Source organism: Podospora pseudocomata, assembly GCF_035222375.1.
Source record: "Podospora pseudocomata strain CBS 415.72m chromosome 2 map unlocalized CBS415.72m_2, whole genome shotgun sequence".
Lineage (NCBI taxonomy): Eukaryota > Fungi > Ascomycota > Sordariomycetes > Sordariales > Podosporaceae > Podospora > Podospora pseudocomata.
This window is the reverse complement of record NW_026946365.1, coordinates 1682111-1706950: the sequence shown is the minus strand read 5'-3', so window position 1 is coordinate 1706950 and position 24840 is coordinate 1682111. Positions and strand designations below refer to the sequence as shown.

General features: G+C 51.4%; 4 protein-coding genes across 4 annotated transcripts; 2 read left to right on the top strand and 2 right to left on the bottom strand.

Moving 5' to 3' along the window:
- Window positions 1-1272: 1272 nt before the first annotated feature.
- Window positions 1273-5802, top strand: QC762_203740 (uncharacterized protein; the record flags this gene model as incomplete). Its single annotated transcript, XM_062887269.1, has 1 exon — window positions 1273-5802. One exon carries the CDS (start codon window positions 1273-1275, stop codon window positions 5800-5802), a length of 4530 nt encoding a protein of 1509 aa, XP_062747069.1.
- Window positions 5803-6734: 932 nt separating this feature from the next.
- Window positions 6735-11653, top strand: DCR2 (Phosphatase dcr2). Its single transcript, XM_062887268.1, has 5 exons — window positions 6735-7677; window positions 7710-7768; window positions 7878-9265; window positions 9823-11207; window positions 11473-11653. The coding sequence occupies exons 2-4, from the start codon at window positions 7754-7756 to the stop codon at window positions 10097-10099; spliced, it is 1680 nt and encodes a 559-aa protein (XP_062747068.1). The 5' UTR covers window positions 6735-7677; window positions 7710-7753; the 3' UTR covers window positions 10100-11207; window positions 11473-11653.
- Window positions 11654-14427: 2774 nt separating this feature from the next.
- On the bottom strand, window positions 14428-17228 carry QC762_0034800 (uncharacterized protein; the record flags this gene model as incomplete). The annotated part of the gene is made up of 3 exons (XM_062883271.1): window positions 14428-16027; window positions 16085-16922; window positions 16970-17228. 3 exons carry the CDS (start codon window positions 17226-17228, stop codon window positions 14428-14430), a joined length of 2697 nt encoding a protein of 898 aa, XP_062747067.1.
- Window positions 17229-21901: 4673 nt separating this feature from the next.
- On the bottom strand, window positions 21902-24840 carry QC762_203720 (uncharacterized protein). Its single transcript, XM_062887267.1, has 6 exons — window positions 23382-24840; window positions 23102-23346; window positions 22975-23037; window positions 22832-22902; window positions 22481-22767; window positions 21902-22420 (listed from the first exon to the last, which is right to left on the bottom strand). The coding sequence occupies exons 2-6, from the start codon at window positions 23250-23252 to the stop codon at window positions 21922-21924; spliced, it is 1071 nt and encodes a 356-aa protein (XP_062747066.1). The 5' UTR covers window positions 23253-23346; window positions 23382-24840; the 3' UTR covers window positions 21902-21921.

Genomic DNA, 24840 nt, shown 5'->3' with positions numbered 1-24840 from the left:
GGTGAACGAGGGCCGTCTTTAGTGGAGCCTTTCTCGCCCTGCCCTGCCCCGGCCCGGCGACTCCACTGGCAACACAACCCCAGGGCACTTTGCCATCCTACGAAGTACCTCTCTCCCTCTCTCTATGTAATGCATTGCTTCGTCAGAGCTGGGCTGCCTCGACCCATTTCTTTTCAACGGGCCTGCAGTCAATACCACAATCCCTCGTGAGTCAGCAGCAGGACTGGCAACTGAGCTCTCTCAACGGACCCTCTCGCATCTTTTTTCTGCCCAATCCTGCCATTTGTCGGCCATGTCCATTTAGAACGAACCCACATGACTTTGCCGACATCCTCCAAGGGGTTGCATGCAGGTCTGGACGACGGCGTCTACGCCACTCAGGTCAAAGATAGCTCGAGATACAAGTGTACATCGGCCTGGCTCTCCATCCATCCTGTCCAACAGGGTCCAGGAAGCCCTGGATTTTCAATGGCATAGCTAGACATACACCTCTGTGCTGTCTGGGGAAAACTCTCACCGTCTCTCTTTCAAAGATCAAACTGTGCCGTGGGCCTCTCTTCTATTCTCTTCTAATTACGACTTCCCGAGCTTCTCATCTTATTTCACCGGTTCCTCTCCTCGGCAACCCGTGTAAGACCAGCCGTTGAACGGCCTTACCAGGACAGGTCGAGTTAAGGTAGACCCAAGACAGCGCAAGCGCTTCCGCTCTCACGCCCCCACCTCTTACCCGCGTCCGCGAGCTTACACCCACCCACTTGCACCTCGCGGGACACTACCTACCTACCCTAGCGACCCCTCTACCCATTCGACTGTTGATATACCTACATCGATATCCCCTGTCCCGGCGACGACTCCCACCCTTTTTACGTTTCTTTCTATTCTGACTTTGGTCTTTTGCCATCTTTAATTTTTAGTCATCTCTTTACTCTTGGCCCCTTTTTGCTTCAGGGGCGAATTCTTGATATCAACACACACCACGAGGCTCTTTGCGCCTTGTGTCACCAAGGCCTCACCACCAGGCGGCCTGATATCGAAGGCGTTCTGGTCAACAGGAGACTTGACCCGAGTGTCGGTTGCTTGAGGTTATACATAATTGCCCGGTTGCAGATTTGCCCCAAAAGCTCCCCTCGATACGCGGCCGCCACTTTCGCCTCCATCGTATTAGGGACCACCCGAGACAGCTTCCTTTTGCGCCACCTCACGCCGTATTCAATGAGCCACAGGTGATTATGGTCTACATGACCTACTTTGATTCCAAAACATAGAATCCAAATGGCTTCAAGGAGGCCAGGGCCAAAGGCTCTTGGCCGGTCAGGTGATCTTGGGGTCAGAAACACAGGAGCTCAGATGGAAACCCCAAGGGCTACGATAGGGTCCGGCACGAGTTCGAAGACCAAACAAGGTCCAGATGCCCGCCGTGAAGTGTTGCGGGCCATCCCGCAACCCAAGATGTCCAGCCGACTGCCAATGGCTCTCTCACATCGACGACCGTCCGATGGTCAGCTCGAGCCTTCTCGTCTCGGTCAACAGTCACATTTCCGGGCTTCGATCGGCAGCCCCAACACTTTGGGGTTAACAGGTTCAACTGTGACTACGACGATAACCAGCAGCAGGCTTCCGGCCCCCAGCTCCAAACCACGAAATGTTCTCCGGAGAAAACGCTCAGGGCTGGTCCAAGACACGGCCAACCGTTCCGATCTCCACGAGGAGTCGACCAGGACCAACTCCTCAGACTCGGACCCATTCTCGCTGGCTTCACCCGACTTGTCGGGCTTACAGCTTGATCGCGAGCTCACCCAGAGCCCGATGGAGATACATGTTGCTCACCAGGTTGAGATTGCCAAAACCACAGCCCAACCAGTGACAATATACCCGGAACTGGACAGATACGGAGATGTTGTGCTCCACCGACTTGCTACTCATGACCTTCCCCCCCCCACGCCTTTGTTCTCGGGAAACAGCAGTCAAGTTAGCGGAAGCCCCTCAACCAGGTGGTCCGAATCCCCGGGGCCTGGCCCTTACAGCCGTGACACCACACCAACGTCGATGTGCTCTCAATCTCCTGGCCTCGTGGCTCCGTTCCGGATTGCACCGCCATCTACCGGCAGACTACGACAGGCCGAGCTTGTTCAGACTCGACCTCCAGTCACCAAACGCAGGAACGGAAGCATATCAAATGAGGTAGATTGTGCAAGCGTTGATCCTCAGGGGTTGCCGGTGGTAAGAGAGCTGTCCAATTCGTCTTCGTCCAACTCGACAGTTCGCGCAGGGGCAGATGGGAAAGAGAAGAAAAAGAAGAAGATTGTGCTTCCACCGACCCCCCCACCTCGAAAGTCGTCGCACAAGTCCAACGGTAGCCGAGATGAAGGCCAGTCGCCATTTCGACCCGCACGCGAGGCTGGCCAACCACGGACGGCCTCTCCTCCTCCCGCCAAAGCCACATTAAATTCCCGCCCTCGAGATGTCCAGGCTGCGCAGCCTGTCACTTCGCCCAAGTCGACGCCACCTGTCAGACCCAGTCGAGATGGAACCCCGGATCTTCGAGTGCCATTGGTCCAACCTATCCCGGTCGTTCATAGCAACTTATCATCTACCTCGTTGTCTGACCGAAGACATAGTGCCCTGGCGACCCAAGGACCTGCAAGTCGACCTCCCCCTTCGTCATCTCTTCCGGATCGACCGAGCTATCTCTCTCGGCGGCCCCCTGTTCGAGAAGCTACTCCAGCACCTCGGGCTGCGACCTTTGGAGATGTGCCGGCCTCTTCCAAACCAGAAGTTGGGAGGACCACCCGGACACCCAGTCCTGGTGTATCAGTCTTCAAGAGCCGCTTCACGCTCTTTGGCCGGCGAACCAGAACAGTACCGGAGCCAAGCCAGGAGCAAGAGAAAAAGGATAAGACGGCGAGGAAAGGACCTGCGGCTGGCACTGGACACGAGGGCTATGGGCGGTTAGGACATGCACGTCGGAGAAGCAGCACCACCCTCCCTGGTCGTGTAATACCTGGTACCATGTCCTCGCAGGAGGGCAAGCCAGGCGATTCGTTTCTTGCGGAGCGGATGGCACCCGTCATCATTGCCGGGGGCGAGATTATCGAAAACAGAAACGCGAGTGCCGAACTGACACGCACCGAGAGCAGCCAGAGCATGTCTCTTCGACGCCCCAGTCTTGAGTCCAGGAATAGCTCCCAAATCTCGCTGTTCTCTCACGAACAACCACGCAATACCCTGTGGCCGTCACCTATTCCACGCGGTGTTACACCATCCCCTGCGCCTTCGTCTCGTCGCCCATCTGAAAGCAGTGTTTCCGAGGCACAAACGTTGAAGCCTACCCTCGCCCTCCGGAGATCTATGCAGCGGCTCAAATCTGGAGAACAAGAGCCTCCGAGACTGCCTAAGCCGATCGTCACCAGGCCGCAAGTTGTGTCACCCTCTCTCACCAGCTTGGACGCCAGCATCATGTCGGATGACTCCGTCTTTGACCCCTCGGTAGGCCTGGCCAAGGCCAAAACGGAACCGGCCACCTCGACCAACCTCGGCCCCAAGAAGCTCATAAAACGTTCTCGATCTCCCCGCAAGTGGAACTTCTTTGGTCGATCCCATAGCCAACCTGCCGTGGAGAAACAGGTAGAACTAGAGAAGCCCACTGTGGCCGCCGTCGAAGCACCTCCAAGCAAGCCTGTGGCCTTCTACACCTTGATCGACTCGTCAGAGGCAGAGGATGCAGAAACCCCAGACCTTGATGAAGTGCTTCGAGAAGCCAAACGGGCAGATACACCGCCAGCTCAACCGCCAGTGAAGGTTACGGAAGATAAGAGACGCTCGACGCAAATTCCAGTGCCCCAGGCGAATATGACTCCATCGTCTATCATCCCAAAACGTACCGTCACCTCTCCTATCAACCCTGCGCCGATGTCTGCAGTACCAATGTCGCCACCTGAGAGGCAGGCCATGCCTCCACGACAGGCTCCTCCTCGACCGAGCAGACTCCCGCAAGTTGGTCGGATTCCAAAGGTTGTCAGCGCCAGGACAGAACAACTCTCGCCTCCCAGTTTCTCGAGACCCTTCAACAGACGAAGCATCCAAGCACCAGCAGTGAAATCCATTGTCCAGAATGTTGAACCAATGGCCACTGCGCCCATGTCTTCCAAGGACCTGACGCCTGAGCTCGTTCAGGACGAGCTGACGGAACGGAGCATCAGCAACATTTCAGCGTTGATCTATGGTATCCCGAGGTTGTCTCCTGTCGACCCCAATCGCTCTCATCACGAGTTCCTCTCCTTTTCGCCACGGAAGAACTCCCAGTGCACGACAACATCTTCGAGCAGCTCGGGTGGCTTCTTCAACTATGCGGAAGCCACTGCAGTTGTCCCAGACCCCAGCGCTCCGCTTGCAGAGGATGAGATTTGGGACGAGTATAACGATCTGCTTGGGGAGGATACCCCCAGGTTCTCTGCCATTGGAGGCAAGGCCTGGCCGAAACCACTTCGTCTAGAGGCTACCAAACGGATCGAGCCGGCTTTGGAGTCGCCTACTCTCAGCCCTCCGCCTCTGCCTAGTTTGGTGCAGGCTTTGCGTCAGGGCATGGAGCAAACTAGCTCCAGTGTATACACAACGGAAATGGCTGAGGAAGTTCGACGTGCCTTGGATACTGGCATGTCTATCTGCGTCTCTATTCCCACTGCTGACATGCCCACCACGGCTGCCGAACCTCAGAAGCCGGAGCCGGCACCGCAAGTCAACAGCACACCAGCACAAGTTCAACAGACCCGCATCTCGTCCGGCAGCTGCAGTAGCCAAAGCTCTGAGGAGATCACACCAACCTCTCAAGTCAACCTCCGTGTGGGCTCCATGACAGTCTCCAAGTGGCTCACTTTTGGCCATGTGCTTTTCAGTCCCATCCGCGACGAGCTCATTCCTGAAGTTGGCTCCTTGAAACGTCCTTCCATCTTGGTGATTGACGGCCTCGGAAACGACGACTGGTCTTTTTATGCTGCCGAGACGTATCCCGCCGCAACTTTCTTCAACCTTTCTCCTCGGGCTCCTTTGCCTGCCGAGCATCAAAACCGCAGCTCAACCTCCTCCAGCACCACCATCCCTTTAAGCCCACCCAACCACCACCAAATTCAGTACCGCTCGCATCTCGACAAGTTTCCCTTTGGTGCCCAATCCTTCACAGCAGTTGTATTTCGCTTCCCTGCCGCCGGTCCTGAGTCCCACTACCGCAACATCATCTCAGAAGCCCGCCGCGTTCTCAAGCCAGGCGGATTCATCGAGCTGTCCATTCTCGACGTTGACTTTAACAACATGGGCAACCGTGGTCGGAGGGCTGTTCGTCGTTTGAAAGAAAGGATCCATGCCCGCACCCCTGACACCAGTCTTGGTTCCACCTCGGACTTGATCCTGCGTCTCATCAACAGGAAGGGCTTCACCGACATCAAGACCTGCCGAGTCGGCATCCCCGTCGCAAGCCCAGCTACCCGATCTTCAAGAGTCTCCTTTACCCAGACCAACACCAACAAGAAGGATGAACGTAGCCTGCCAGAGCTGATGAGCGAGGAGGGACCGGTCGCTGATGAGAGTATCACGAGCATGGTGGCCAAGGTGGGGAGGTGGTGGTATACTAGGTGCTATGAGAGCGCGGGAGTTGCCAATCCGGGGATGGGGTGGCCTGGGTCGAAGGGAAGCATGTGGAGGGATAGGATGTTGGTGAAGGAATGCGAGGAGTGGGGGACGAGTTTGAAGTTGATGGTGTGTTACGGACGAGTGCCGGATGGGAATAGGGCGAGGGTGGCGAGTATTTAATCTCCCACAGAGAAGGTTTACGACACTACCACCAAGCAACGCACAACAACAACAACAACAACAACAACAACAACATACATTTCTGTCAACATTTCCGAAGACTTATAAGAAAGACAACAAAGAGAAAGACTCAAGAGGGCGCAAGCCCTTCTTTTACTTACTATTCTGTACAACTTGGACATTTATTTTCGCCTCTCATCACTCACGGCCGGTAAACACAGCACGGCGACATCATCATCTTTTTCGCTTCGACAAAATGTCTTCACAATCGACAGGAGCGAGGAGGGACATACATGGTTATTAATAGGCAACATTGTTTTTTTTTTTTTTCCTGGAGATAATACGTTCGACGAGGGGAAGAGTACACCCACTATGATATGGAACACCCACTGGATGGATGGATTACATTGGAGGAAGGGGAGATGAAGACAATGAACGTTATGGAGTTATGAATTTTTTTTGGGGGTATCATTAGTTTGGGCATCGTTTGAGCGATTTGTTTGTTTGTTGGAGAGAGAGGATGGAGATGAGGATGAGATACCCCCGGTCGGTCTTTACTTGCTGTGCAGGAGATATTGGATGGGAGAGGAGGAGGGAGATATTGAATAGCTGGCTGTACATATTGATAGGAAAGATTTTGGAAACAAGTTAAAAATGAACGACTTGTGTGTTGAATTTAATGTGAATATGGAGTTGCATGTGCGTCGGGAGAGATATTTATCTTTCCTGCTGGCCAGGCCGGTGGTGATCACACCATCGGAATCATCAGTTGTTGAGAGACTAGGCGTTTAAGCCATTTGCTCGTGTTCTGGAGTACACTCAGACGGCCATGTTTAAGTTACGCCTTCATTCAACCACACCGAACGTCACCACAACCACAGGGGAAACAGCGTTGGTTACATTCTCGTGGTCGTGGTTGTGACCCAGGAGTTTGGGTAGGGCAGAGTTGATGTCAGGGTTGTGTCGAGTACCCAAAATATCTTTACCGAGAGGATTACCGTTCAGTTCATGTATTGTCTATCTATTTGCCAGCGTATTTACACCAATGATGTGTACTTACCGTCTTCAAATGTCCCTCCAAGAAAGATTCCAGAACGTTTCACCCCTTAACCGTCCCCACCCCACCTAACACCAGGATCTTGGCGGGGCGGCTGCTCACCTTACCCCGGATTGCCGGCACTCCGCCGCCTCAAGCCCCTTGCCTGCCTGTCTTGGACAACTTCAAATCATCCCCTATCTCAACTTTTTTCTGTTGCCAGCACCACGTTCAACGACCTACCCATCGAGGTACCTAGAGCTTTATTGCTATCATTGCAACGCCGACGACCTTAGCTTTCGTGGCTCACCCTTACGCTTCGCATCACACGCGCTCGAGAGCATTTCCAACTGGTTAATAAGCGAGTCCATCACCCTCCTTGCTGCGTCCAACGAATTCGACATTTGGCATACCCACAGAGACCGAACCTTGAGCGACGGCGACGGCGACGACGATCAAGATCGGTAAATACAGAGAGAGAGATAGAGAGAGAGGGAGAGAAAGAGAGAAAAGAAGAGAGAAAGCTTGAGGGTTCTTCTTTGCGTGTGGCGCGACCGGCATGGTAGAAAGATGGGCATAGACCCTCGACCACTGCTGCTGCTGCTGTCCACCCTCCACGACGCTGCTGCTGCTGCGCGGCCGGTCCCAGATCTTTTTTCCTGCGAGTTCGTCTTTGCGTCGAGGTAGAAATATATTGGATCGATCTGACGGACGAAAGCGATACATCCAGTATATAACACATAATACCCGACGGGGAGGGGGGAAGCTCTGTCTACAAGTCCATAGGCCAGACCTATCGATACAGTTGGAGACCTTTCCAACACTTTAGCTTTTGCCTTTTTTTTTCTTTTTTTTTTCTTTTTTTTTTCTTTTTTTTTTCCTTTTTTTTTTCAGTACAGAAATCCAACAGCCACAATGACACGACGAATTGTATGTGCTCTTCTCTCTTGTTCTCTGCCTAGCTTGGGTGTGATCTCATTTACCCTGCATACACGTCCTACCACCGGCTTGCCGACCCGCCGCTAACCCCCTCTCCCAGGTCCGGACAATAGTCCAAACTTCCACCGCCGCCATCTTCACCTTCATCGTCATCTTCTTCCTTGACCGGCACTACCGCGTCTTGCCAAACGCAATCCACACCTATCTCCCCACGCACCACCACGGCTCCGTCATCACGGACATCACCCTCACCACTTGCTCCTCTCTAAACCCCTTCTCAAGCTGCAAGCTTGATCCCAAAAAATGGCACAGGGTAGAGAAGGATTTGTATCTCAAACAGTCGGTGCTCAGCAGCGCCTACCTTCACGTCCAGCGTAAGCGAGAAGAGGAGTTGACCTCAGAAGACAAGGTCGTCATCGACGTAACAGTCGGGAGACTCAACCCTTCCAAGTCGTCCGAGAACTCAGACTCGGAAGAGAAGTGGGAGTCCCGTCCTGGCGGCCTCTGGATCAAGCGCTCCTCCAAACGGGGGGTATCAGACTCGAAATCGGCCGTCACGGCGGTTGATGTTCTTTTCGGGGACGATGCCATCGAGGCGAGGGCCGGGTGGATGCTGACTGGTTCGACGGCTTTGCTTCTCGACGGAGGGAGGAAGTTCCATGCTGCACACATCACTGTTCGGAGGGGGGCGCCGGTCGAGATCACCAAGCCTGTGCCGCGGGTGAAGGATAATGGACGGTATAAAATCATGCAGTTGGCTGATATTCACTTTTCGACGGGGGTGGGGAAGTGCAGGGATAGCCTGCCTGGTGGGTGGGATGAGAAGCATGGGGGCAAGTGCGAGGCGGACACGAGGACGATTGATTTTATCGAGAGGGTTATCGAAGAAGAAAGGCCTGATCTGGTGGTGCTGTCGGGGGATCAGGTTAACGGGGAGACGTCGCCCGACACGCAGTCGGCCATCTTCAAGTACGCCCAGCTGTTGATCAAGCACAAGATCCCGTATGTTTCCATCTTTGGCAACCACGACGACGAGGGGTCGATGTCGAGGGCTGCGCAGATGGAGCTGATCGAGGCGTTGCCGTATTCCCTCTCCAAAGCCGGACCAGTGGATGTCGACGGTGTGGGGAACTATTACATCGAAGTGCTCGCACAGGGGAGCTCGGGGCATTCAGCCATCACGGTCTATCTGCTTGACACGCACGCGTATAGTCCGAACGAGAGGAAGTACCATGGGTATGACTGGTTGAAGCAGAACCAGATCGATTGGTTTCGGCAGACGGCGAAGGGGTTGAAGAAGGCGCATAAGGAGTACAGGAAGCATCATATGGATGTTGCGTTTATTCATATTCCGATTCCGGAGTATAGGGATATGAATCTGACGATTGTGGGGGAGTGGATGAGGGAGGCGAGTACGGCGCCGGCGTATAATTCGGGGTTCTACGGGGCGTTGGTTGAGGAGGGGGTGATGATGGTTAGTTGTGGGCAGTAAGTGATACCTTGTTCATTTGATGTGTTGGCTTGCTGGAAGAGGGATGGGTTGGGCTTGGGGAGGGCGAGGTGTGAGATGGACCATGCCGAGTGGTACGGTTATCTTTCATGGCCGATTTAGGTCTTGGGTGGCCAGCTGGTGGGCCCTGTCCTCAACTGGCGAGGTGTCTTTCACTGTCAGTTTGGGTCGGTCTTTCGTGGCCAGCTGGTGGGCTCTGTCGTATCAACTGGTGTGGCGCATCCATGACCAGTCTGAAGTCTCTAATGGATAGTTGGTGGCTCTGTCGTTGAGTGATGGCGTGTCCTCCATATCCAGTTAAGCCATTCATGGGCAGTTGGCGGCTCTGTTGACGCGTGGCCCAGCCTCTCTCCAGTCCAGCCTGAGGCTTGCATGCCCAAGGCGTTCTGGGTCACTGGGTCCGGAGCCTGTGCTCGTGAGGTTTCGCCAAGCGCTCAGCTCCACGGCCCACCCCGTCCGAACAGCCGTTCCGCCTTGTTCCAGCCTTGAACCTACCACGGTAACAAGGTTAGTTGGTGCTAACCCGCTTTGGCAGTGACCACGTGAACGAGTACTGCGGCCTGAAATCCATCAACGCCGAGGGCCAGCAGCCCAAGCCCGCATTGTGGATGTGCTACGCTGGCGCGACTGGCTTTGGCGGGTACGCCGGTTACGGTGGGTTTCACCGAAAGATCAGGATATTCGATTTCAACACCAACGAGGCGAGGATTACGACGTGGAAGAGGTCAGAATGGGGGGAGGATGTGGGCAAGAAGATTGACGAGCTGATTATTGTCGATGGGGGGAAGGTCGTGGCGCCCATGCAGGGCTGAGGACGACTGCCGTGGGGAGTGTACCTACGTAACGGGGCAAGATATTACATACTGTGTACAAATGACAGCGGTTTTGGGGCAGCTGAGATCTTGACAGGTGATGGCGGGTGGGGAGGGCGGTGAATCAAGTTTCAGGGGCACTGACAACGTCTGACGGATTGGAAGCGCGTTTTGGTATTGAGAGCGCATTTAAGTGCTGAGAGCGCGTTTTGGAGAGGCTGAGAGACCAGCGCTTGATATTGATAATTTGACAGCATATAAAATCATGAAAATTCTACGAAAACGGCATTTTTGCAACGAAAAACAGACGATAAATCCGTCAATTTCAATGTTTCCAACGATTTCCCGTCAAAAGAGCATTTCCCTGTGTTTTTATGACCAGAAATGATATATCTCGATCTTCTCAAGTTCCCAAGCAAAAGCAACCCCTGATTTGTTTGCTTCACGATCCTCTGCATATGCACGAAAAAGGGGTGCTGCAACCCCTGCTTTTCCCGCGTAAAATCCATGTTCCACAAGGCAACTCCCAAAAACAGTGTCATTTTCGCATATTTTCCGCAAAAAAATAGAAAGAAAAAAACCCCCCTTCATCACCATAACACCCCCTTCGCGATGCTTGGGATCTTGTGAACGTATAGGCCAGCCAAGCGACCGTGCGCGCACGGGAAAGGGGGACCAGCGACTGCGCGGATTGACGTTGGCGGGGGAATCAGGCCTCTCCTTTTTTGGATATTCCTTCCTCCCCCTCCTACGCGGGCGGCGAGTAGAGGTAGATGCTGTGGTGGAGTTCGCGTTGTATGTAGATGATGAGGGCCAGGGATGTGGCTGCGGGGGTGGCGTTGGTTGTAAGGGAGATATCTACCTAGGCAGCAGGGTCGGCCGGGAAGGGGAAAGAGGGTGGTAGAGGTGATGATGGTAGAGGTGGCAATGATACTGATACCTCTTCGTTAGCGATGTCGATCAAGGGGTGCTTCTGGCGAGTAGTGTTGAGATCGTCGTCGGGTTTGGAATGCTGGGGGTGAGGTTTGCGGTCGGGATCGTAATCGACGGTTATTGCTTCGGTGTGTGATATTTTTTGGGGACGGAGATGGCGATAGAGATGATGAAAGTCTCGATTTCGATGTCCGTGTGGATAGCAGAGGGTTGACAGGTGAGTGATGGCGTGGTTGCAGTCGACGGGTTGGAAATGCTGGCTTTTGGTTGTTGATTCTTTGATTTTCTGAGCGAGATGGACAATCGGATTCGGGGGTTTTGCAGGATATCGAATTAACGCGCTAATAGTGACTGAGTGTCAGGTGGGAATTGGGGAATAAGTTTCAAATGAGCTGGCGGTGCTTGTTCACAATTACCAGGACGGTGGATAGGTGAGGAAGTCCATTACGCTTCTAAGTGGTAAAAAGGGTAGGTGGGTTCAGCGCTCTCCGGGTGGTTCTGGGGGTAGTCCTAGGGCTGGCAGGTGTTCTCATTGCGCCAGCAAGTTGAATTCTCAAGAGATAGGAATTGCAACAGCAACAGCAACAGCACCAGCACACTGAACGCCCAAGAAATAGAAGCCAAAGAGGACGATGCAAAGTTTCGTGACCTATCAGCAACTCCTCCCCGCCTCGCGCTGGGTAATCTTCCTGCTGGCGGTGTCCAGCAAGCATGTAAGTTATCTTTCCCCATTATGAATTCCTCTTCTTACTTTTCTTTATTTCTTGTTCTTCACGGTCGAGGGAAACCTTTTGCCGTTTCCGGACTCGCTCATGGGGTGTCGCAATAACAAGTCGCACTCCACCCTCCTTACTGGTCATGTTATTTTCAGCATTATCCGAAAATAACTATCATTGCGGCGTTTGAAATTAGCTTATAGTTTTCAAGAGAAGCAAACTATGAATAAGTTAAGTGTTACGCCCCAAGCGTAATACCCCTGTACAGGAACCACTGGGTGGTACCTGTCAGAAAGAAAGGTCTGTTAGCGGTGGCCATGGTCTGTTGGCCGCGGCCAAAAGCAAGCAATACAAGCACACTGAGCAAGGTACAAGGATACCTCAGAAACATATGTAGATAGCTTCACATAAATAGGGGGGAGCGCCTGGCGCTCCCCGTGTCGAGGAATCTGATTCCTCATGCAAGCAATTCAAGTTCATTTGTCTACAATCTACTCTCAGTAGCTCTTTGTTAGAACAACCTGTTGTTGACAGTGAACCCGTGTCTGAGACGCTTGTCACAACCTTCGATCATCCTGTCATATTCACCTCTGGCGTACTGCCTTGCAGTCTGTATCCATTCCTGGTGCAGGTTGTAACATTAAGATATATCTATTGCTAAGATACGTCTCCGGCAGCCAGTTGATTGGGCCCTGCCAGTAGGTGGAAGCAATTACCGTGAAGACTGGGGTTCCTGAACTGCGAGGTACGACGGTTTAAGGTAGCACCGAAGAAAGGCAAGTGTAGGAAACTATGCCCTGTAAATAAGATAGTAGGCACTGAACTACGGAAATCTATGCCCTGGAAGAGAGTGTAGTGAACCAGTATATTGAACTTTAACTGTTTGACTTAAACTTAAATCTAGGAAAGAAAAGAAAAGACCATTCCAAACACATTGCGAGGGAAACCTTTTATAGGCATTCAAGACTTGTACAGATGTACGTGTAATGCAAACTGCGGAACTATATACAATTAGCTAGTTCCTCCGTAATACCTCTTGCTGATTGGCCCATCCGTTGTATCTGCGTTTGTCCGGGTTTATAATGGTTTGGGGTGCGGTTATAGGCCTGAGGGTTTGAGTAAGGAAGTGGGGCTCTCGGAGGATTCAGGGGTTCAGGGGTTATGTATATAAGCGGTCTGCTTCGGGCATTCTATTTTAGATAGGACATCGACTTTTATTTCTTTATATTTTTGTGCCTTGCACGCGTACAGGCAATTCTGGCCCTCTAATCAGGCCGATCAGGTGCTTATTATGTGGTTTGCGAGCCTATAGAGTCTTTTCTTTATCCTACGTGGAGTGCGGCCTGCGAGCGAGCTACTATTACGCGGGTATATTTATTTAGAGACCCTATTAAGGATATATTTATGGTGTTGTAGTTAATTTGTGTATTTTCTTATTATTTTAAATAGAGGTCGTGCCCGGGTTAAGTAAAGTTTAAGGTCTAAACTGGACTTAAAAGTTTTAAGTGCTAAAGGAAATACAAAGCTACGAACGATAATAAGTACTAATAACTTTATTAAACCCCGCGAGGTTCGGTAAAATTAATTCGTTTTTATTTAATTAAACGTATATTTTTATTATAAATTTGTTAACGTGTGGCACATAATAGGTGCCAGGTAAGACTCAGGTGTTGAGGTACTGGGAAGGTCATCCAACTTCTTCCCCACAAACCTACCCGAGAGACATCAAGGGAAGGTTTGTCAGCTGTCGAAGGATATCGAAGTCCATAGAACTTAGCTATACCATCCATAGCTTAGTTGTCCCACAGAATACCTTGCTACTCTATGGGGGCCCAGTGCCCCACAGAGCCTGCTGGAAGACCAGCACACTTATATAAGTAGACCTCTCCTCTCCTCTCAATCCTGTATGTAGAATAAGCAAGCGTAAGCAAGAATATAAGCCAATAACATACATGCACTAAAAGCCTCTGTATTAGACTACGTACAAGCACTCAAAGCCTCTGTACTGTGGCGTCCTGCTCACTGTAATAACAGTGGTCTTGCTTCCTTCAGCACTGCTGTCGTATCCCCCTTTTTTCTCCAGCTTCCGCTACGCACTGCTACAAGCGCATAGTTCGCTGTAGCTCCCCTGTAGGTACTGTATTACAGACCTATAGGGCAACGCAGCAAACAATATATAAAGTCGCTACTGCTATAGATGTTATACTGATAGTAATCGCTGCCATTTGCGACACACAATATACGAATGTTATACCAAGCCAACGACTGACTGAACGGGACTAATCTGCTTTCCATACATGCATCTGCCGAGTCAACTTGCAAGTCAATAACCTCTTCGGCATAGCGAGAAAAGAGCTAGATAAGTTGATAACTATCACTCTTTCCTGCCTATTGTATTAGTGTCCGACAAGTAACATCCCTAAAGTTAATGCCAATAATATCCCTAATAAGAATTCTACAACTTTATTATGCCCATTTCTTAAAGCTCCGAACAACAGCGTTGCATCGTAGTGGTCTTTAGTGTGTAGCTCCGATGGAAACTTAGTTAAACAGAATTGCACTAACATATAACGACCGTGCCGTGTAACATGAAACAATGCCGCCCGGCCATCGTCGTCCTTTCTTATAGCATTAGCTTCACAGTGATGCAGAAGAAGCTTAACTACGTCGGTATATCCTCTAATAGAGGTCGTCCACCCATGAGAAGTACCATACATGTTTATCGAGAGCTGTAATATCGGCACCCCTGTCCAGCAAAAGTTGAACAATATCTCGGTGGCCTCCCTTTGAAGCAGCCTGGAGAGCGTTACCGTACCAGCCACCCTTTCCGTTGACATCGGCACCCCTGTCCAGCAAAAGTTGAATAATATCTCGGTGGCCTCCATTTACAGCAGCCTGAAGAGCGTTACCGTAATCGCCGCCCTGTGCGTTGACATCGGCATCCCCGTCCAGCAAAAGTTGAATAATATCTCGGTGGCCTCCATTTACAGCAGCGTAAAGAGCGTTGGCGTACCAGCCACCCTGTACGTTGACATCGGCACCCCTGTCCAGCAAAAGTTGAACAGTATCTCGGTGGCCTCCATTTGCAGCAGCCTGAAGAGCGTTACCGTAATCGCCACCCTGTGCGTTGACATCGGCACCCCTGTCCAGCAAAAGTTGAATAATATCTCGGTGGCCTCCATTTACAGCAGCGTAAAGAGCATTGTTGTAAAGGCGGCCCTGTATGTTGACATCGGCACCCCTGTCCAGCAAAAGTTGAACAATATCTCGGTGGCCTCCATTTATAGCAGCGTAAAGAGCATTGCCGTCATAGCCGCCCTGTGCGTTGATATCGGCACCTCTGTCTAGCAAAAGTTGAATGATATCTCGGTGGCCTCCATTTACAGCAGCGTAAAGAGCATTGTCGTAAAGGCCGCCCTGTATGTTGACATCGGCACCCCTGTCCAGCAAAAGTTGAACAATATCTCGGTGGTCTCCATTTGCAGCAGCCTGAAGAGCGTTACCGTAAAGGCCGCCCTGCGCGTTGACATCGGCGTCTCCGTCTATCAAGGCTCTTGAGACTGCTGCAAGTCCACCCAGGCAAGCATAATAGAGTCTTAATTCTTGTCGAGAACCCGGTGCTCTGGTCAGCATATTGTCCGCCTGGTACAGCTGAACCCACCGCTGAAAAGTCGACTCGTCCTGTAAAAACTTGATACTTATTTGAACAACGTCTTCTGATCTTTCCGCCAAAGCGGCATAGTCCATCCAATACATCGCCGCATATTGCGCCATCGCAAATCTCTTCTTAATTTCCCACCATCTACCCTCAATATCAGTAAGGTATGTCAAACAAGTCCTGGTAATGACAATGCTAGCAAGAGGTAGACCAAACTGCCCTTCCTTCAGAAGATACTCTTTGACTGAGAAATGGGCAAGGTGGAGCTCTTTTCTAGCCCCGTTATAAGCTAAGACATCAATAACCGACACTAGACTGGGGCAGTACTGTAGAATATCGTCACCGCGAAAAAGCCTGCGCTTTAGGTCGAAGCCTCGTGGCTCCTCATCCGTCTGTGTGGCTATTACCTCTACGGCCTCATGTAGCGTCAACGGCCGCTTGCCGTGGACAAGGAACTGTAGGAGACGTATAGCATCCTTCTTAAGGTTTGCTGGTATGTTTTGGAGCATGCGCTGATATGTCTCATTGAGATCCCCGGGCAAAGTCTTCAGAGCTGTTTCGATATCCCTGGGACTCATACATTTTGCAAGGCTAGCCAATTGACATGCTGCCCATCTGAACCTATGCTAAATGTTAGATATTCGTTTAGCTATATGGACAGCCGGGGAGGAAACCCACATCCCGTCAGCCCTATCTCCGACTTCATTCCGAATCCGTTCGCGAAGATCCTGAGACAGTTCCTTTTCCAAGAAATCGGGACTCTGCTCAAGCTTTGCCGTGACATAGGAGCGTATGTCGGCGTTGACAGCCTCTTTATCGAGTTGCAAACAGTTGTTTTTACCTATCCAACCGGGAATACGTCTCAGAAACTCTTCATCTGGCCGGCCAGTGGCGATCATACGAACATGGCCTAGGTCGGGCGCGTTGAAGAATTCCATCATCCATTGGAGCAGTTCCCCTCTCTCTGTGCACTCGTCTAGTGCATCCATGACTAGATAAATATTTTTCGAGTCCTTCATCATTGCATGGAGTGTTTTTGTTAAACTTGGATTGTCTGGCTGTCTCTGGTAGTCGAAGTGGGATTGGTATAGGCTGTTAAGCTCATTAGAACTAGATCCTAATTTGTAGAGCTGAAAGACAAGAGAGCGCAACACGCCGTCCACCTTCTGTTTCGAAGTGTCGTTGAAATCGAAGTAGAATTGCAGGACTATGCAATCGTTCCTCTTCTGGAGATGATCCACTATCGTCGCACTAAGGACAGTTTTGCCACATCCTGCTAAGCCGTGAAGCCACAGATGATGTGATCCACACTTCCACTCATTGAAGGCAGGGCTATCGAGGAACCATAGCCCAGACCCTTCGTGCCATTTTCTTCTCGCTTCATTGAAGTTAGTCGATGCGTCGGGTGGGCAGAGCCATCTCTCAACTTCAGCGAGGTGATGATTGCGTCTCATAGTTTCGACCTCAGCTTTGGTCTCATTCGTCGTCTGGTGTAGGCATCCCAGGCCCTCTTGGACTGCTCATAGTTAGATGACATTCTATAATTGGAGCTGCACTACTAACGTGAATTAACCACTTCGCCAATCCTCCTCTCTTCCTCGACCTTATTAGACGGGATCTGACGCAGAAGATCCTTCGCATACGCCGCTGCCATCATTGCCGCATATCCTTGCCAATCCTTGTTCTTGTGCGAGTCGGAGTAGTCGCATATCCCGCGGATCACTAGGCACGGGAAATGGTTCATTAAACCGGCCGCCTCCATCTCGAAGCAAAGAACCCCCTTTTCATCCGCTAACTTGTCCCGGATACGCGCATCCTTCATCAGTTGGTTTCCACTGGCAATTAAGCCGTAGTGAATTGCGGGATCGTTGTCCTCTTCATCTCGTTTATCTCGGACCACCAAGTTGGCCTCGTCATTACCGCATGTGATCTCGCAGCTTTCAGACGAGTGCGAAGGATGTACAACGTCGGATCTGTATAATCTATCGCTTGCTGGAGTAGGTTTTCTGTACTTTTTCCGCTTCTTGATCTTCTTCAATGCCATTTCCACATCGGCCACAAGCTGGTGGCCCTTCATATCGTATGTGCCTTTGAGCGTGCTTACAGCCGCCCGCAGCACCGTGGGTGGTTGGTCCAAGAATGCAGTGTCTTGGAACGTCTGATCCTGAATGGTCTTGCCAAAGTCGTACTGGAATACGCCGCCTTTCCCGCCACCGGGACTGCTGACTATTACATCCCCGAGTCGGATATCACGCTTCCGACTAGGCGCACCACCTCCGATGCCGACCATCAATCCAATGCGTACGTTCGGAAAGCTGTGAAGCATGTCTCGGGCTACTGCCGCCGCGGACGTTGTGCCATATTCTGCATCAGGCAGGACGGCAATTACGACATTGTGACTGCCGATCTTGCCCAAGATATAGCTATTGTTGTCGTGCTGGGCGACTGCTTCAAGGCCGCCGTATTCTTCATCGAGGAAGGCTCGGGCTGCTACAGATTCCGTAGTTAGAGCGCAAATCCAGCCGACTGTATACTCCGAATTCGCTCCTTGTCGAGATATTGGCTCCCGATGTCTCCAAACCATCAGAAGCTATTCTCCCCCTCTTTCTACTTTCGGCCGTAGTATTGCCACTGTTTTCCGTACTTAATGGTCGCTTGGACATCATCTAAGGTAGCTCTGAAATGCCAGTTCCGATATAGAGTTGAGTATGGCGCTCTGAGGTAGAGTTTAGCTCGTCGTCAGAAATACTGGGAGCGGGGATGATGGAAGAAGAAATAATGAGAGCACGCAGCAACTCAGCTTCCGAGCTTGATTGAGCGGGGTAGGCACATTTCTACAGCGAAGCCACCGTTGGCGATTGGTCGCGATGTCGGATGGTCCTCCAATTGGAACCCGATCAGGTCCAACCTCCTGGCCTGTCCGCTATCTAATGTGGTTATGAATAAAAGTAAAACCCAATGTCATGTATCGTTGCGCAAGCCAACTTCACCCAACTTGCGCAAAAAAAAACCCCCATGTGGACCCTGCAACTAATCTTGTCGTAACCTGCTTTGTATTCGACTGTAGCTGTCTATATCTTACTGCTCTTGTTAAAAAATTGAATCACCGGCTGGAGAAAGGCAGACCCTAACCCTCTACTTGCGAACCTGCCTTGGTTGGCCAGCCACCTGCACCTCTCTCCCCAAGACAACCAACCAATTGACTAAGTTTGAACCCCATACTGTTGTTTGACACCTATTATAAGCAATTATCGAGGCGATTAGCGAGAGTCCCTGTGGGCTTGATGTGATGCTGACCCTTGAAGGCGGTTTCGATGCCTAGATCATTAACCTCGCATGGTAGGCATTTGATGGGGTTGGCGCCTTAACGGCTGGCGCTAGTTGCGCATGTTCGAAACATCGTGTTACGTCCCAAGCGTAATACCCTTATACAGGAACCACTGGGTGGTACCCGAGGTGCTGGGCACCTCAGCCAATCATTGGGCCAGGGATGGAAAGACCCACAAGCCCCCGTGCAACCAATCAGGAGTTGCTCAGTCTGATCAGTGGCCAAGACCACTGAGCACACTGAGCAAGGTACAAAGATACTTCAGAAATATATGTAGACAGCTTGACATAAATAGGGGGGAGCGCCGGGCGCTCCCCGTATCGAGGAATCTGATTCCTCATGCAAGCAATTCAAGTTCATTTGTCTACAATCTACTTTCAGTAGCTCTTTGTTAGAACAACCTGTTGTTGACAGTGAACCCGTGTCTGAGACGCTTGTCACAACCTTCGATCATCCTGTCATATTCACCTTCGGCGTACTGCCTTGCAGTCTGTATCCATTCCTGGTGCAGGTTGTAACACATCGTTATTGGTGGTGGTACAAACGTACACGGACATCCAAGCGTTATCCAGTCGTTCAGCTAAATCCTCAGCAAAACGCATTCCTTCCGATAGTACATATAATCATGATTTCGTCTTTGTATGCCCAGACATGCAAAAAGTTATGCTTCATGATCATTCCGCTTGAGAGCCTGGAAATACAAGTTCGATGTAGCTACTTCGCCAAGTACCAAAGTACCTTTATTTTTACCGCCCGTTTTATTTTCGATTTCTATTTTCTGTCTGCGCTTGGATGCTTGATGTTCATTGGAAGACTGAGGGGAGTGAATGTAGAAGATAGGGAAAGGAATATTGCTCAGTTTTTGGCAGTATATCTTCCAAAACCAGAACCCAATTTCCCTGGACATGACAGTCGGGATGTTCTGTTTGTTCAGGCGTTTTCAGATGCCTTCACTGTTTTCTTCCTACATCTGCTCGCCTTATAGTTTTGATTTTAAAGCATCTGCAATGGCTCTGGGGACCTTGTTCTTACATTTGCTTGTGCCTTTATTTCAACGGTCAAGGCGGGGGCTTACGAATAGCTTTGGGATTCCGTTCCTGAAATTTGCAAATACCTTCATCGATTCTATCATCACGTCTGCTTATACTCTTTTTCAAAACATATTGAGGGCTTGCGAATGTCTTCAACGATTTGTCCCCTCGTCTCCTCTCCCAACAGGCCAGCGTTGGCGAACGTGGTTACTCGTTTACAAACGCCCATGTTTTTTTTTTCATCCGAGCTCATTTATTCATACTAATATGATGTCTAAATCCCACTCTCTCCCCTAGCCCGCCCCTCGCCTTTAACCTCTACCCCCCCACCAGGAGTACAGTACGTAGCCCCCCTTGCTATCCCCGGTTGTGTGCTGATCACATGTGTGTGTAGAGAAACGCGTCATGGCAATGGAGTTACACGCGAAAGCTCAAGCCGAAGGGATAAGCCTCTGGCTTGGGACAAGCTCACAGATTGGGGGAGGAGGAGATATCTGACGGCGGCGAAGTAAACGATTGGGCAAGAGAAGAGGAAGGCCGCCATTGCCGAGCAAAACGCGAGGAGAGCGCGGGTTGAAGAGGTGGTTAGCAAGCGGGCAACAACCTGGCGGGCAGCAGCTCGCTCAAGTGGAGGACGACATTGTGGCCCCGGGGTTTGGGAGCGGTTGACCCAGGGCTCACAAACGGGAATTTTGGAGGAGTTGAGGGGGAGCAGCTTGCGCAGGCGGGTGAGGAGTCTGTGGACTTGAGTTTGGGGCTGGAGGATCTCCAGGCGCCAGTGGCAAGTCATTTTGAGGAGCGGATGGGGACATCTGATCCTTACGGTCTTGGGGTCCTGGAGGGCATCTGATCCAAACGCGGACTGGCTTTCCATGGACGGATATGAACAGGGTGGTCAGTGAGATGAGATGAGACGAGATGACCCTCATCTTGACTCATCCCACGGACCCAGGCCTTCGGCTCATCCCACGGCCCACACGATGTATCTCATCTCACCGGCTCATGAGACCTCTGGTAGTTTGTTCAGCCCGATATCTTGGCAAGGTTAGTAGCCACAGAGCCACAACCTTCATCATCACCCAGGTCACCCTCACCCAGGCCACAACCGTCACCGGACACCCACACAACATCCTCACCGCCAAAAAAAACCAAACGTCACCACTTTTCAACAGCCAAAAAAGGCTCAAAAATACACCCTTCCTCCCATGAGACGTAAGATGAGACGGAGGGTCGTTTTGGCTGATCTCACGCAAAAATGAGGCTATCTTGGCTCATCTCATTGACCACCCCCAGTCTGAGGGGAGGATCTTTTTGTCCAGTCTGAAGGGAGGATCTTTTTTGTTTTTGGGTTTTTGTTCTTTGGAATGAGGACAGCGTTGGATTTACTTGCATGATACCCCCCTCGAAGTTTTGGAGTCTTGGAAACGACATGGAAATGATGTGGAAACGACACAGAAACGACATCAAACATACAACAATGATACCTATACAGTCTCGGTTTGGAAACGCTGGTTATCATGTAATTTGGTTTTGGTTTTGGAGTGTATATACTATGGAGGGCTACCCGAGGTTGACTGGGTGGAAAGATGACCGACTGGACGATCGTGCTGGCCGCTCTTTTTCCTTGACCCGTGAAGAAAAAAGCCCAGGAAGGTTTTAATGAGGCGACAAATCTACGATAGGTCAGGGGACCCGCGAGACTCGTAGATATCTGGCCTAATAAATGTCATGTTTGACCGACGATTGCTGTGATTCTTCTTGATGAATAATGTGTTGTTTACTTTGCGACTCGTCATGCCTTGATGTTGGATTACCTGTTATCATCTCGTCAATATAGATGTCCTGTGCTATAAGACAACAGTGCCATGTGCCCACCACCTGTGCGGCATTTAGTGTCATGGCCATCACCACGTCTCTCATTAGACCACCACTAGAACCGTCATGATGACCATTGGAAAAGTTGTTGTACACCACTCTATGTATATATTACAGGGACCGGTGCCCTCTCTATCCTGAAGCGAAAACACACCAAACAGCCATAACCAAAATTTTCTTTAACAATCCAGTCCAAGTCATGCACACATATCCTCGTCATTGCATTTTCCCTCCCCCCCTCGTCAGTATATCCAGCAAAAACCCCCCCAGTTGTCAGTCCCCTAGTTGCGAGTAATAACAACCTCCACCTTCTTCGTAATCCCCTCATGATCCAAAATCATCTCGGTGCTGGTATTCCCCTTCATCACATGCCCCTCAAAACTCCCGTCCGTAGCATCATGCACACTGCCCAATTCCAACGCCTTGGACCTGTTGCTCTTCCACGTCCTCATCGCATATCTCGAGCCGACGTCCTGGGAGGCGTAACCAGTCTTCTTGGAGCGGAGACCACTTCCTCCACCGGTGGATTTCTCATTGTAGTACTTGACCAGCGGGGCGAGGGTGGGCACGTTGGCGACGATGATACCGAGATTGTTTTCCACGGCGGACCAGAGGATCAACGGGGCCGAGTCGAGGTAGTTGGCCAATTGCTTGACGGTTTGGATGCGGATGATTTGGATGACGGTGATGAAGAGGCCGAGACCAAAGAGGCCGAGGAGGACGAGCTTTTTGCGGTTTTGGATGCGGGATTTGACGAGGACGGGGAAGGGGGTGAGCATACTACAGGGGAAAAACAGTCAGTGACGGGTCTAGGCTGGGTTGGAGGGAAGAGGGCCTTACACAATAACGTCAAAGACGATGGTGAGGGAGGCCATGCTGGTGTAGAAGGGCACTCCCTTGATGCAGGATCCTTCTGTGATGGTTGGGTCCCATTGTAAAGCGATTGGCTGGCAGAGGTTGATCTGAACGATGAGAAAAGAAAGGTGGAAGAGACAGCAGGCGACGATGACGCCAATGGTCATGTATCGGTAGATACCCTTAGGGATGAAGCGAAGGTAGGAGAACAGCAGGGCTAGTTTGAAGCCCAAGATACTGCTGATGTAGAATGGTGCGCCCATGTATTGAATCTGTTGGTGATGGCGGTTAGCCTCATGATGATTTTCTTTGCTAGGTTGATGGTGGCACACTGACAAGCCCAAAGTTATAAATATTTTCGGGGGGCAAGTCATCAATGTTCCGTAGACCCAGGCCCCATTTTGTTTCTGGACAGCCGAGATGTTAGTGCTTTTCTTTTCTTCTTCGCTGCTTGGTGTTTCTTCTTCGAGGATACTCACGAACAATGGTGACGACGGCAAAGCCAGCCGCACACACCCAAGTGATGAGAATTAGGTAGTCATCTGTGAGTGGACAACTAGGTTAGAGGCGATATCGACACATCCAAATCTCGCGTGGGAGTCTTACCGACACCGAAGGCTTTGATCATGGCAGCCCGAACATAGACCCGGAGACATACCGTCATGAGAGAGACAAAGGTGAGAGCAGCTGAAACTCCAGTGATCAACGGTCCAATGGTAGGGGCATCCGGGTCCCTGGTGTTGAATGTCCAGCCCATGTTGACTGACGATTTCGGGAGGGTTCGAGACCAGAGATGGTGGTTGATCTGCACGTCGGACGGAGAGCGTCGAGAACCAGAGACGAGACGAGACAAGACGAAACGAGACGAGACGAGACGAGACAAGACGAGACGAAAGTTCAGACGAGGCCCTCGAAACCCACGACGTCTCGGGGAGGCAGGAGGAGGGATATACACCGTACAAGCGTGCTATCCTCGAGGTGGTATGTGCATGTTTCTCTGTATCAGAGACGAATATTGACGCCCCCTTGGACCTATACAATCTATGCTAGGTAGCAGGTTTAGGAGAGAGGTCAAGGCAACGCAGCAAGCGGGCAGGGGATTCTGCCACTGTTGTAACGGCAGGCCCGAATCGAATTCAGAAACCATGCAGAAAGCGTTGCATCATGCTCTCTGGGAAAGAGAAGTCGGTCACTTGGCAGGGGTTTCGGGTCTCTTGCTCTGGGGGTGTTTGTCTATTCACCAATCGGTGCGTTGGCCGAGGGTGCGCCACACGCTGGGCTCTTCAAGGCCGCGAAGATCAAGGAGAGCCACCTCAGATACCACTGCGCGGGATGTGCGTGTAGGGGATCACGGGGGGGTGTTTTTTTCAAGAAACAGTGAGCATGGCTGCTTGGCTGCCACAGTTGATGCGAGTGGCACACTGTTGTCGTGGTCAGTGGAGTACACCGAGTTTCTATCACAGGATCGGCCCATGGAGGTTGAGAAGAATGCCACGGGATCATCCATCCGATCGCCTCGTCTTCTTTCGTGTTCGAGTCAGGGTTTCCATGGTATGGTAGCGAATCTTTTTGAAGTGCCGGCGGTGGGAGTGTCCTTCTGCCCCTTCCTTCTGTCTATTCTGCCCCTTACCTCTTCCTTCCTCTCAGCAGCAACTAGCAGGCTCGAGCTCGACGCCCCCAAATTAGGGCCATTAATCAAAAATCACTCATCCGGGAAGGTGGCCGAGGGGAAGTGCCCCCTTCCGGAAGGCGGGATCGTCGCCTCGGGCCTCCACTTTGGATGATGGCGATGAGCTGCCACGATCAGAGTGGATTGGACGCTCACGACGCCGTTGGTGTTGGCGGACGAGAAGGGCGGGCAACTGCGGGGTTTGTTTCCAGGTGCGGCGCTCGCTCCGGGGATGATGCATGGTTAGATTTGAGTCTGCCCCCGGCAAACTGCAAGATGGTGGGCCCTTCCCTGTCTCTCACCAAACTGGGTGACTGGGTGACTGGGTGACTGGGTGACTGGGTGACTGCTGGGTGATTTGGCTGCATATTGTGAACTATTGAAGGCAACGAGAGAATTGCTGATAAGAGAGAGGCATTCTCCTCGAATGTTGAACAGTGTCTCTCTCTGGTTGACGGTTGCTTTTTCTCGAGTGTTCTGGCACCGCAGGTTGCAATATCGTGTGTGACGTGATATGGACGACGTTGGATCGCGCTGTTTGGCAAAGAACAAAAGAACCCTTGCGGCTGAGGCTAGCGAGGCTAGGAACGGCCCCCAGTGTTCCCGGGCGCTCCACGATCCAGGCGGAAACAAGCTACGTAGAAAACCAGGGTCACTGAGTGGGGGCCGGTCTTTC